General features: G+C 43.9%; 2 protein-coding genes across 4 annotated transcripts in view; one reads left to right on the forward strand and one right to left on the reverse strand.

Moving 5' to 3' along the window:
• Positions 1-1,942: 1,942 nt before the first annotated feature.
• LOC142600453 (transmembrane protein 14C-like) lies at positions 1,943-5,585 on the forward strand. The gene is made up of 4 exons (XM_075745018.1): positions 1,943-2,227; positions 2,716-2,817; positions 4,448-4,532; positions 4,755-5,585. Exons 1-4 carry the CDS (start codon positions 2,152-2,154, stop codon positions 4,810-4,812), a joined length of 321 nt encoding a protein of 106 aa, XP_075601133.1. The 5' UTR covers positions 1,943-2,151; the 3' UTR covers positions 4,813-5,585.
• Positions 5,586-5,628: 43 nt separating this feature from the next.
• Positions 5,629-12,592, reverse strand: part of MAK (male germ cell associated kinase) — a 34,629-nt gene continuing 27,665 nt past the window's right edge. For 2 of the 3 annotated variants that reach the window (XM_075745008.1, XM_075745009.1), the window contains 2 exons: positions 12,458-12,586; positions 5,629-9,249 (listed from right to left, as the gene is read on the reverse strand). In XM_075745008.1, coding sequence (XP_075601123.1) covers positions 9,095-9,249; positions 12,458-12,586 — 284 coding nt within the window. In that variant the 3' untranslated portion in view covers positions 5,629-9,094. The remainder of the gene's footprint in view (positions 9,250-12,457; positions 12,587-12,592) is intronic. The other variant, XM_075745010.1, reaches the window with a different exon arrangement.

Raw genomic sequence — 12,592 nt, forward strand, 5'->3', positions numbered from 1 at the left:
CTCAGCTGCTCCTCATAAGACCTGTTCTCTAGATGCTTCACCAGCTTCGTTGCCCTTCTCTGGACACACTCCATCACCTCAATGTCCTTCTTGTAGTGAGAGGCCTAAAACTGGACACAGCACAGTGAGGTGTGGCCTCACCAGTGCCAAGTACAGGGGCACAGTTACTTCCCTAGTCCTGCTGGCCACACCATTTCTGATACAAGCCAGGATGGTGTTGGCCTTCTTGGCCACTTGGAAATCCCACCTCCCCTATCTCAAAGCAAGGTCAGCTTACTCAGGGCTGTGTCCAGAAGTGTATCAAATATCTCCACAGATGGAGACTTCACAGCCTTCCTGAGCACATCTTCCAGTGTTTGGCCACCTTCATAATGAAAATTATTTTACTTATGTTTAAATGAAATTTCCTGTGTTTCAACTTGGGCCACTTGTCCTGTCATTGAGTACCACTGAGAAGACCCTGGCTCCATCTGCTTTACTCTTCTCCATCAGATATTTGTATGCATCGATAAGATGCACCTGAGCCTCCGCTCCTCCAGGCTAAATAGTCCCAGCTCTCTCAGTCACTTCTTGTATAAAAGATGCTCCAAGCCCTTAACCATCCTCATAGCCCTTTGCTGGATCTGCTTCAGTATGTCCACGTCTGCCTTGCACTGGTGAGCCTAGAATGGGACCCAGCACTCCAGCTGTGGCTCATCACAGGGCACAGGGATGAACTCCATCAACCTGTCTAACACAGCCCAGGGTGCTGTCTCCCTTCTGTGCTGCAAGGGCGTGTTGCTGCCTCATGGACAACTTCTTGTGACACCCTGGGATGCCCAAGGACTTTCCTGAAAAGCTGCTCTCCAGCCAACCAGCCCAGGCACTTCTGCAGCCCCAGAGTGGGAGAGCTGCACTCTCTCTCAGGAGCTGGGATCGCGTCCGGTGCAGTGCCACGATGGCTGCTCCGCGTGGTGCTGGAGATTGTGCCCCATAGCATGTCACTACCATCACTGAGCGTGTGCACACTGTGCTCAGCAGCGTTTCTGGGGAATCCAGATGCCTTCTTTTGACATCTGTATTTGGCTTATGTGGCAAGGTTGTGGTAGTGGGGGGCTGAGGGGGTAGTTTCTTTCAGAAGACACCAGGAGCTGCCTTCATGTTGGGCAGAGCCAGTGCCAGCCGGCTTCAAGACAGACCCACCGCTGGCCAAAGCTGAGACCATCAGAGACACTGTTGGCACCTCTGGGATAATGCATTTAAGAACGGGTAAAAACACTGCACAGCAGCAGCTGTGAGAGAGAGGAGTGAGAGGAACAACTCTGCAGACACCCAGGTCAGAGCAGAAGGAGGGAGAGGAGGTGCTCCAGGTGCCGGAGCAGAGATTCCCCTGCAGCCCCTGGAGAAGACTATGGTGAGGCAGGCTGTCCCCCTCCAGCCCATGGAGGACTACAGTGGAGCAGATAACCACCTGCAGCCTGTGGAGGTTAATGGTGAGACAGATACCCACCTGCAGCCCATGGAGGACCCCAAGCCAGAGCAGGTGGATGCCCTGAAGGAAGCTGCAGCCTACAGAAAGGAGTCCACACTGGAGCAGGTTTGCTGGCAGGATCTGTGGCCCTGTGGGGGACCCACGCTTGGGTGGCTTGTGAAGGACTGTCTCCTGTGGGAGAGACCCCATGCTGGAGCAAGGGAAGAGTGTGAGGAGGAAGAAGCAGCAGAGAAGAGGCATTATGGACTGACTGCACCCCCATCCGGAGTGATGTTGAGCCTGGGAAGAAGGGGAGGATGTGGTTTCATTTTCTTTTATTTCTGACTTTCCTACTGTGCAATTAATCGGCAATAAATTAATCTCCCGAAGCCGAACATGTTCTGCCTGTGTCGGTAACCAATGAGTCGAGATCGTTACTCCCGCGGAACCGCAGGATCGGGACGCGCTGCAGCCCACGCACCCGGCCAGCCCCGTGGGGTCCGCGGCGGTGCAGGCCCCGTATCGGGCCCGACAAGGCGCCGAGCGGCCGCCGAGGCTAGCGGCCTCCCCCGGGTGCCCGTCACGGCGGGCGGGAGGGACCTCCGGGGGAGGCGGTGCTGCCGTGAGGACGGCTGCCCAAGGTCGGAGCGGCGAGCGGCGGGGCGAGGTTGAGTGCTGACTGCGGCCTCCTCTGCCCGCAGATGGAGTACGACTGGCTGGGCTTCGGCTACGCGGCGCTGGTGGCGGCGGGCGGCGTTGTCGGTTACGCCAAGGCAGGTAGGTGCCGGGGGCGGGTAGGTGTCCCGGCCCTGCCCGCAGGCAGCCCTCCGCTCCCTCCCGGCCCGGGGGCGGCTGGCCGAGCGCTTCGGGAGGGAGGGAAGGAGGGCCGTGTCGCTGCCGGGCCGGCCTCAGGGGCTTGACTGCCGCCCTGGGAGCTGGCGGGGTCCCCGCCGGCCCTCCGAGCGCCCTGCGGGAGGCTGCCGCCTCAGCCGCGGCTGCGGGAAGCTCGGGCGCAAGGCCCCGGTCCGCTGCGGGGAGTGACCCCGGGGAGCCGTGCTAAATCCTTGTTGCGTGGAAACGGTGCTCGGCTGAGGTCTGAAAAGTATCTTACTAATTAAAAAAACCCCCCTCCAGTATCTTTTGTTTGGATTGGTTTTGTAGATTTTTTTTTAGTAACAGAAACTTGCGAGTGCTTTTGTTTGGTTTGCGGACCAAGCTTTATATGTGTTCTTTTGCTAACTGCTTTATCTTTCATTTTATTCTAGGCAGCGTCCCTTCTCTAGCGGCTGGTCTTCTCTTCGGTGGCTTAGCAGGACTAGGCGCTTACCAGCAGTCCAAAGATCCAAAGAATGTGTGGCTTTCCCTCGGTGAGTTTGCTTGGCACCCAAGTACGAAGTGCTACAGGTAGCAGTGGGAATAGTAACCCTTTTTCTAGCACGTTTCAGTCTCTCTGTGCTCTTTTATTTATACAAATGTTGTAAGTGGTGTCAGGAACTCCTGCCCATAGCCAGGAGGTATTTGTGTAAGAGCACGGTACCTGGTTCCTTTTGGTTGCCCTTTTGGAAGCCAGGAGTTGGTGAGCAGTACCTATCATCTCCTCTGCCAGACGAGATGCCACGTTAAACTAACGTGGGCACAGGAAACGTGTGTGAAAAAGGTTTGGTTGTGAAGCAGCATTTTTAGTCTATGGTCACGGAGTAGGCATTTTAGCAATAGTGAAAGCACAGTGACAAGCAGTATGTGGCTTTATGGAATATTGGTTTGCACGAGCATCTCAGAAGAAGAGCAGTATACGTTTTAATGCATCGTATGCTGTGGAAGAAACAATCTGAAGTATATAAAACAAAGGAGGGAATGATCTATTCTCCTTGTGTAATGTGCTGTGAGGCTTTATGAAGCCCCTGGTAGATACTGCAGAGGACCAAACTGCCTTGTTGGTAAGGAATGAAATGTAAACCGTAGCTCAGTAAAAAGCAAAGTTTCCTCTTGTGAACTTTCTCTTCCACTCTGGCGTGCCGTGGGAGTGGCTGTGCACCTCTGGCATGAGTTTTTTAGGCAGTGGCATGACAGAAAGATGAGCAGCTTCCTTATGTCCTGATGTGGTGTGAGTAGTGCTTTCAAGTGGGCCTCTTGAAAGCGGTAGTGTGTCCCCGTCTAGTACAGCTCTTTATTCATCCATTCCTCCTCAGCCCTGCTGCGATGTGCAGTTGCAGCTCCTGCTGAGCTTTAGGTTGATTGCAGTACATCAAGGGTAGAAATCCAGAAAAAGAACCTGGACAGAGTATCTTTAGAATACCTTTTGCCATGTCTGATGCAAGCAAACTTGAAGCTTTGGAGAAAGGTATACAATACCTCCACCTGCCTTTCTTTGAAGAAACAATGGCCCTGTAACTTATGTGAATATCGATAGGATTTTTTTTCCAGACTTAGAGATTAAATAATTTGGAGTAATGTTTAAAACATTAGTTGCTCTTTCAGTTTGATCCCTTAGATTGTTTTCTGTTTGTTAATTCATATATTCAGGTGGGGTTGTTTTATTTCTAGCTGTAGTATTTAGTTCAGAATGTCATAGAGAAAGGGGAACCGTAAGAATATTTGCCTTCCACATTGTGAACTTTGTCACCGTCCCAGCTTTCTGGCAGTTTTGAGCCTATCTGTACTCAAGGAAACAATCTTCTGCAAACAAGGAGAAATTGAGAGAGAGTTGGTGATCGGCTGAGAGGATTGGAGGTTGTGGGCAATCAGACAGTGGTCTCAACCCTGATGAGATCTACTCGCTTCTAATGAGCAGTGGAGCGTGCTTACCAAAGCTGCCGAGAAGCTCACAACAGCTCTGCTGTGTAACAAAAAGAAGTAAAATGTTTGCGTGGAGAGGAGGGAGGCATTCCTGTCTGTAGACACGGGCCTGTCGGGTTGGCACCACTAAATGTCCAAGCGTTGTGGTGCTGTGCTGGTGTTTCTATTTCACGTGGTTCTGACCGGGCTTCTTTTCGACAGTGGCCGCTGGGACTTTGTCTGCTGTTATGGGAATGAGATTTTACAACTCCAGAAAAGCAATGCCTGGGATAATTGCTGGTGCCAGGTAGTTACCTGTCTTTTGTTCTTCTCTGGATTTTTGAATAGGCATTTTATTTAACTTAGTTGTGGATTATATTGTTTTAAAAATGTCATGTGGTGAGTTCTGTGAAAAATGAAATCTTACGGTGGAGTTCAGCTAAATGATACAATGTCAATGTTCTTTGTGGGATTTTTGCCTTCCCTTTCCCCCCCCTTTTTTTTTTTTAACAACTATTCTGTTCAACAGTTTACTGATGGTTGGACGGCTTGGATTGCAGATCATGGAAAAGCCTCTTAAGCCGTAAGTCTGCGTCAAGTCACTTGAAGACGTGCGATTGAGAAGGCTGAAAGTGCAACTGCCTAAACATGCCACACAAAAGCAGAAAAGGTGCTGCTGTCTGTGCATTGTATTCTTCATATCCTAACGCATGTGGGTTGTGTTTTTAAAGGACTGATGTGGAGAGCCCTTGCTATGTCTTCCAAAATGGTATTTGTCTTAACATTTTCTGCACTGTGGAGCAGGAAAACACGAGTATAGCATTAGTTCAGCTTCTGGTCCTGCAACTTGCTGTGGGCAAAGGCCTCTTGGCACTTGTGTACGGACAGTTGCAGGATTGAGCTTAAATGTACATCTGGACTTGTCACTCTAAAATCATCTATACCCCTAAAACAAGGGGAGAGGAGTTACCAATTTATCACTAGTAATTAATACAACAAACATGCTAATTACATTACCTCTCCCTTTCCGCTTCCCTGCCAGCTTATCCAGCCAGTATGTTTGTCAGTCAGGGACTTTGTTCTCCCAGCACTGCGCATTAGAACCTGGTGGTAGCACAAAACATAATCAGGGAGCAGGCTGTCAAGGTTCTGCTGCAATGCAATGAATGGAAAACCTGTTACTTGCAATTACTTGTAAGCAAAAGTGCCCAGCTAAATGTCATTCATTTAACTTTTACAGATTATTATTCATAAAGCAAAAATAGGCTTTATTAGATAATGTTGAATTGTAGGCATAGCTCTTGCATTTCATGAGAATTAAAATGTTATTCTAAATAAACCAACAAATTATTATTACAAACTTTTGCATTTTACAGAACTATTTTTTTTTTCTTTTAATCGTTCATCTGGATTGATACATTTTGGTGCCTTTTCCGCAGGGTGTCTGGGTATATTTGCAAAGATGAATTGTATAAATAATCTCTATTACATTCCCTGAATCTAGTGACTTGTAAATCTAAAAATCCCATGAACTGGGGGGAGGTGTAGAGAACAAAAGCACACACACCACAGATTCCGACAAGTGTTATATTGAAGTATTTTATTTTTTCTGAGAGGAATTATCTATTTTAGATTTGAAAAATGCTGTATGAAAGTTTATTTAAAGACTGAAGGGCTCAATTGATCAGTCTTTGTCCTCAGTTGGTTCCCTTGATGCCCAAAATCATTCTAAATATAAACCTGCCATACAGAAATAATCCTGGGAGTTACACATGGATGGTAACATATCCCTTTTCTGGTCTCATTTAACTTACGTCCCTTTCTGCACAGATCCTGAGCTTCGATTTCTTCAACCGTTCTTCTTTGGTGGCTGGTACTGGGAGAGATGGAAGCAGAGGGATTGATCTGTTAGATTGGTGAGACTCTGGAGCTGCTTAAAGTTCTCTGAATATCAGGCTAGTACCTTAGCGGGGGGGGTGACATCTTGTGATCTTCCTTCCCTCCTTCCTTATGGCATCAAAGTGACCCGGGGCTGCCTGAGCAGGAGGCACAGAGCTAGCCGGGTGGCAGCAGCCAGGCTCTGCCAGCAGTGCTGTGCTGTGAGACTCACAGTGATGAGGCAGCGCTGACATCAAGCCAGGATGCCAAGTTAAGCAGGTTGGGTTCCCGATCAGCAGGGACACGGCCAGGCCATGGGCACAGTCACAGCACGGCTCTGGCAAGGGCCAGGGTCTCAGCAGCCCTGTTCTAGGCTGCACAATCTGGGTCAGAGCTGGCCTGAGCAGGGGCAGCGAGGGAAGTGCCTCATCCCAGGCCGTGGCCCCGCATTGGTGGGCAGGTATCTGAATGTCTTTGCTGTAGCTTGAAAAGGTTAATAAGCCAGACATTTGCATTTAAGGTGCTTCTCTTTAAACTACCATTTGCCTCTTTATGTTGCTTTTGAAGCAGTTGTCTTCTGTGGAAGGTGCAAACATAGATGCATTGCCTGCGATAAACTGAGAACAGCCACGATCCAGCAGTTTTCTAATTGTATAATGCTGGTCGCAAATCAGGTAACTTGCAAATTTGGGCTGCAATTGTCCTTTAATAGAATAAAGACAATAGAAAGCAGGGAATCACACCGATAAGCTTTTAAACTCTTAGACCAAAGTGTTAAGCGTTGCTGCTGTTTCATGAGCTTTGGAAAGCAGTAGCTGGAATTGAGAACTGCTGGTAGAACTTTGCATTACCACTTTTCACGTTCAGGAGAAACGGTGGCAATCCAGACAAAGGGAGGAGAGAAAAGCTTGAGCCTTATGTACTTTTTACCCCCTTGGAACTCTTATCAGTGTATATTGCATCTTGAGCATCCAATACTCAAGAAATTCATTTCTGCACTAACAGTTCCATGTGTATCGATGAATCAGAGTTTTTTCTTGCGGTTTACAAGAAGAATATCTTAACATTTGTCATGCTTTGATTATGGACAAGTGAAGGCTGTTACGGTTATGTCAAAGCAGTTTCAGCGTGTATTAGCATTTGTAAGGAAAGCATGTTTCTTCTAGCCATATTTAGTGCCATAAATAGTACCTATTTATTTTTCTGCTCTAGGTGACTTACGGACATGTGAGCTACGGCCACGTGATTAGTTAATTCCTGGAACAGACTGTGATTTTAACTAAGTTGCTGGCATATTGTACTAGCAATGGGCAATTCCTTTCTCTTGGTGGTTGTTTTGTTTTTTTTTCAATTATAAACCCAGTGCATTTATGCCTGCTATAGAAAGTCTGGGGTCATCCTTCATTGCCATAGCCAGTTACAGGTATATTCTACAGATAAATTAAGATGCATTTAGATAGCATAGGGACATCTGTTAGTACTAAGGGAATGACAAATACTTAAACCTAGACCAATTGAATTAAAGTCTCTAATGCATTACTAACCAGATATTCCTATCCCTATATAGCTCTTCCAGTATTAAAGTGGCATTTTCTTTAGGTACAATTTCCATGACAAAATACTCGACTTTTTGGTACAACTGTTTTAGATTAAACTGACTTCCAGTAAGTTAATGTAACCCATATATTATGGCACATGAGGTCAACAGGAATTTAAATTTTTATATGCAGTTATAGAAGCCATACAAATACATTTCTCTTTTACAACACTTAAAGTAATCATTAACAGCTTTACATTTTTAAAGAATGTACTCATTTTGTACTTTAAAATGGCAGGTTTAATGTAACTACTAAGTCTAAAGCATGTATTCTAAACATGGCTGTTAACAGAAGTAGCCTAGATCAACATCCTAAAAACAATTTATTGTACATTGCAAGGTCCTTTGCGGTGTATTACTATAAAACATAACATAGAAACCAGGGAAAGTACCAAATGAGCATATAAACAGTGAGGTATTGTATTATTAAAGTTTGTGTTTGTCTGTGACTTTCTTAAAGTCAGCCTTTAAGATCTAAACCAGAAGGTAACGAACAGCCCAATATCCTCCATCACGTAGCTTACTCAACTTCTGTAGTTTAGTTTAATCAGTCAATAAAGACATGCAGAAACAGGAGTTTACTGATAATTTATGCCTTTTTGGCTAATTCACCCTTTAAATGACTGACAGACTGCAGTGATTCAGGCTCCTGAAAATGTCAGTGTGACAGATGTAAATCTCCACAGATCTTTGACCAAAAATGGTCATAAGTCAATTATAACAGTAGAATCTAATTTTTTAGACTTCACTACAGCTCAGCGAGGTAAGTCTAGGATTCAGTACTTGTTCAGCTATTTTCCAATATTGCTGTATCATTCTATAGCAATACATGGGCCAAGTCTTTAGACCATCCTTGTGTAGTAGTCATAGTGGATTGCTTATGTCCTACTACAAGGAATTCGGTTCTCATTGCTATCATGAATATTTGCACATTACAGACCCTAAGGAACGCAGGTACAAGTGAGTTCTGAAATCCTTGTTTGAGAGCCTGGTATTCTTCACCAAACCCGATCTGTGCTTTCACTCTCATCTTTCTGATAAGGAATCAGCCCAATACCTGAAGGCCTGGTGCTGCTCTGCCTTAGCCCTGCTTCTAGCTGCTTGTGCACTTCAAGCCTATGCCAATAGTGGATGTCATACTGCGCAAACAACCATAGCAGTTGTTTTAAGAGTACAAGGATAGGAGATCCATCTATAGAAAAATGTCAAGTGAAATCTACTTCTCAGTAGTTTTGGCAATGTGTGATACAATACTTCAGTAAGTCCTACCTTATAGCCAGTATTTTATGTGGTATTACATGTATGATACAGGTAATAGAACACAACAGGCATTTCAGGTTTCCAGTGCAGGAGAACTGAACACAGCTCACAGAAAATGCCATCCTGTATAGATCTTATCTGTTTCCTCCATATTTGGCCACCCAGTCTGTTCTTCCATGTACTGGCTGAATTGTTGGTGGACGAGTTAAAATATTCATGTGTTTTGCTGCTGAATTGAAAGTAGGACCTGGTAACTGAGCATGAGCAGCTTTGCTTTTCCAGGAATAATCTGAAAGGAACAAGAACTCAGAATTAATTGTGACTCAAGAGGTCACTCCTTTGCAGATAAAAGAATGAGAGCTTAAAGATGACTTGTGGTACTACTCAAGAATGCTAACACAGCAGGATGCTTTGGTCTCTGATATGCTGTCTGTGCTTGTTTTCAGATAAGGTTAATGTTTCCTATAGTTTGTGTATCTTCTTAGTAATTCTCATCTACTGGATACCTGTTTTGCAGCAGTCCCTTGAGAAAACATTGAGACTGAAAGTCAGTGGAAAAACTGATGTGTTTGTCTACAACTCTGTATCCCTATTGCAAAACTGCTACAGAATGGAAGTGTTCTTACCTCTATCTCAAATATTTTAAAAAGCAGGTAATTATAACACTGATAAACTTAAGACCCAAATAGCCTGAAGGACAGCTTCTGGAGACCCTCTTGTTCCTTTTGAGATTTTATGCTTTTTATTGCCCTCCTGCTTAGCTGAGAACTCCTGGTGTACCTGGTGGTAAGTCCTCTTCATTTCCTGTTTCTCTGTTGATGTGGTAGAATCTGTTCCAAGTCTGCAGGGTTTTTTACCCCTTAATATTAGCCTCCATCTGGTCTCAGACACTGGGAGTAGTGCTCTGCTGTATTCCCAGCCTTCCTACTCAGATTTCCCCTTTCTGCATTTCAGATAATCACCGCTTCCTCAAGCGTCATGTGATTAAAGTAACTGCCCTGCCACAGGGGCTGACAGCTCATGGTTTTCTTCATGTTCATCACCAATTCTGCCATTTTCCCAATCCTTTCAGTCATTTGGGACCTCTCTTATCCAGACTCCTGCTATACCTTACCATTGTCCCCTTTGCATTCCTAAAGAATATCCTGCCCCTTCCATTCCTACTTTTGTAGTTTAGTCATCTTTTATTAGGTGTTACTAATTATTTTTTTTAATTTAACATGTTACAGATAAAATAATTTTTTTGTACCTATCTATCATTCTGTTTCTTATGGAAAACCACCTATTTTTGGTGGTCTTGTTCAATAGTGCGTTCAACCCATTAAGGAGCAGGTGAGGATCAAGACATTTGAAAAGGAGGAATTTCAAAGAACTGGAACTGGGGGTCAGGTCTCCACCTCTTTGAAAACTAATACTGTTCCTTTTTATTGTAGGCTGGCATTCCCTATCTTTCATCAGTAAGTATGATTCCATCCCACCTTCTCTTGGCAATGTAGGCCACTTTTCTCGGGTCTTGGTGTTTTCCTCAGAGAAACTGATCTTTTATATTACGTTAAACTATTGTGACATTAAAAAACTTAACAGAAGAATGAAGATAGCAAAAACAATTGAGAACATAACTTATTTCAGTTTGGATAATACAAAGCAAAGGGTCACCAAAATGTTAATGTTGAAGTATTGACAGATAAGAGATAAAACCTGCTATTTGCTTCATCCTTCTCTCTCTTCCCATGCAAGTCTGCAGAGTTTAGGCTAAATACAAAGGGTTTAAGCAATAGGATTCTTGCTGTTCTCCGGGACATGGAAGAGTCTCTTAATTGACCTCCATCTGCCAGCCTTTCTGACTGTTACTACATATTTTCCATTTCTAATTAGAGATTTAACAGTGAATTTATTTCTTTGGATCACCATAAGTAATTACTTTTCATTGTCACTATTCACAGCAATCTAGAGATAGTGGCAGATTTTGTCCTTCTGTGAAATTCTTGATCCACACACTGTGACAAAGCAAAACTCTCGCTGTTGTATTTCAGCGGTGAGTTGATAAGATAGTGAAGAGCAGCCCTAGCCTTCCCTGGCGGGTTTCTGATCAGGTCAGACTCAGAATATGCATACATCTAAGCATATTTTATATATGTGTGCCATCTCCTTCCTTCCTTCCCTCCCTCCTTCTCTGAAGTCCCTTTCAAGTTCCTAAGGGGAACAGGTAACTCAAAAGAGCATGTCAGCAAAAAGACAACATTATTAAGCAGGACTACATCAGATTGGTCTGACATAGGCCTGTTAAACAATTCATGATTAGTTTAGGGCCTTGCTATTTCCTCTGAAGAAACTAGAAAAGTGTGCTGTTGGGTTTGGACAACGGCTCTAAACCGTCACTCACACTACATCATGAGCACATCTTTTCATCTTCTCTGAATTGGAAACACCAACAAAGAAAGGTGCTCAGAACATTGTTAATACTGTAGAGGATCAAAGGTAACAGTTACATTCAGAACAGATGTCACATTGTTTGTAACTGATGAATGGAACAGTCTTTTAATGTGTTTGTTAGCGTAATGTACAGCTACATCATTACTGTATCATAACTATTAAGAACTGTTCATTTGCATTCTTGTGTTTGGCTTTTACCTTCTATAATGTAGCAACATTGAAAGTTTCACTTCACAAAGCACTCTTGTGATATTTCATGGGTACAAGAGTAGTGTCATCTCAAGTATCCACAGACTTACATAGCCAACACAGTGAAACGCTGTCTTACATTAGCAGCGCAGAAACCACAGGCCAACTAGATAGGGCCAGTAAATAAGAGAGAAAATAATTTTAATTTACTGCTTATACCATAGGTGTAACATTATTTTGTAATTTACTAAGTCACTTGATGAAGGTCTTTGCCTTTTTTTAAATTGTTGAGGCCACTGTAAGCATGGATCAGCATCATTCAATTGCATTAAGTGATACTAAACTGATTAAAGACCCACAGAAGACAGCCCTAACCTACATGAAAGTTACTGTCAAGAAAATTCCAAATCCACTCAAATATAAAGCTTTTTTAAAAAACTATTTTGCACACTGACTAGCTGGTGACTGTATCAGTTCCTACCAGCTACATAAATCACAGATTTATATTTGTGCCCAGACTACATAACTATTTACTACAGAGTTGTGGAGTTACATTATTTTTACAATTCTGCTTAACCTTTCACCGCTAATGAACGGTAGTTGAGCGAATGGCCAAACCTAGAATTACAAAAGGTTTGCACCTTTATTTTCTCTTTTACCTAGCAAATGATAGTAGGAATAGTTTTTCTAGCTATCAGAACTGCCTCTAAACACGTACATTCAAATTCACTTATGTTAAGAACAATTTATGCCCAAGAATTTTATTTACAAAACTTGAAGAAAAATGTAGTAAGGGTTAATAAATCTTACGGGAGGCATGGGAAATGAACGTTTCTCTGCATCTCAGATATGTATAGTAAAAGGATGTTTCTTACCTGATACAGGTGCACCCAGAGGAGCTAACTGTATCCGTTGTCCAGCTGATCCAACTTCTTTTTTATGAAACGAAGGGATATATACTCCAGATGGGTTGTAAGCAGCACCACTTACAAAGCCAGGATTTCCTGTTG

The sequence above is a fragment of the Balearica regulorum genome, chromosome 2, assembly GCF_011004875.1.
Source record: "Balearica regulorum gibbericeps isolate bBalReg1 chromosome 2, bBalReg1.pri, whole genome shotgun sequence".
NCBI classification, from domain to species: Eukaryota; Metazoa; Chordata; class Aves; order Gruiformes; family Gruidae; genus Balearica; species Balearica regulorum.

What these genes read in the sequence shown, in the direction of transcription:
- LOC142600453 (XM_075745018.1), top strand. Translation starts at nt 2,152, where the DNA reads ATGGAGTACGACTGGCTGGGCTTCGGCTACGCGGCGCTGGTGGCGGCG. An exon ending in GAATGTGTGGCTTTCCCTCG is followed by an intron (nt 2,818 to 4,447) that starts GTGAGTTTGCTT and finishes TCTTTTCGACAG; the next exon opens with TGGCCGCTGGGACTTTGTCT. An exon ending in GGGATAATTGCTGGTGCCAG is followed by an intron (nt 4,533 to 4,754) that starts GTAGTTACCTGT and finishes TCTGTTCAACAG; the next exon opens with TTTACTGATGGTTGGACGGC.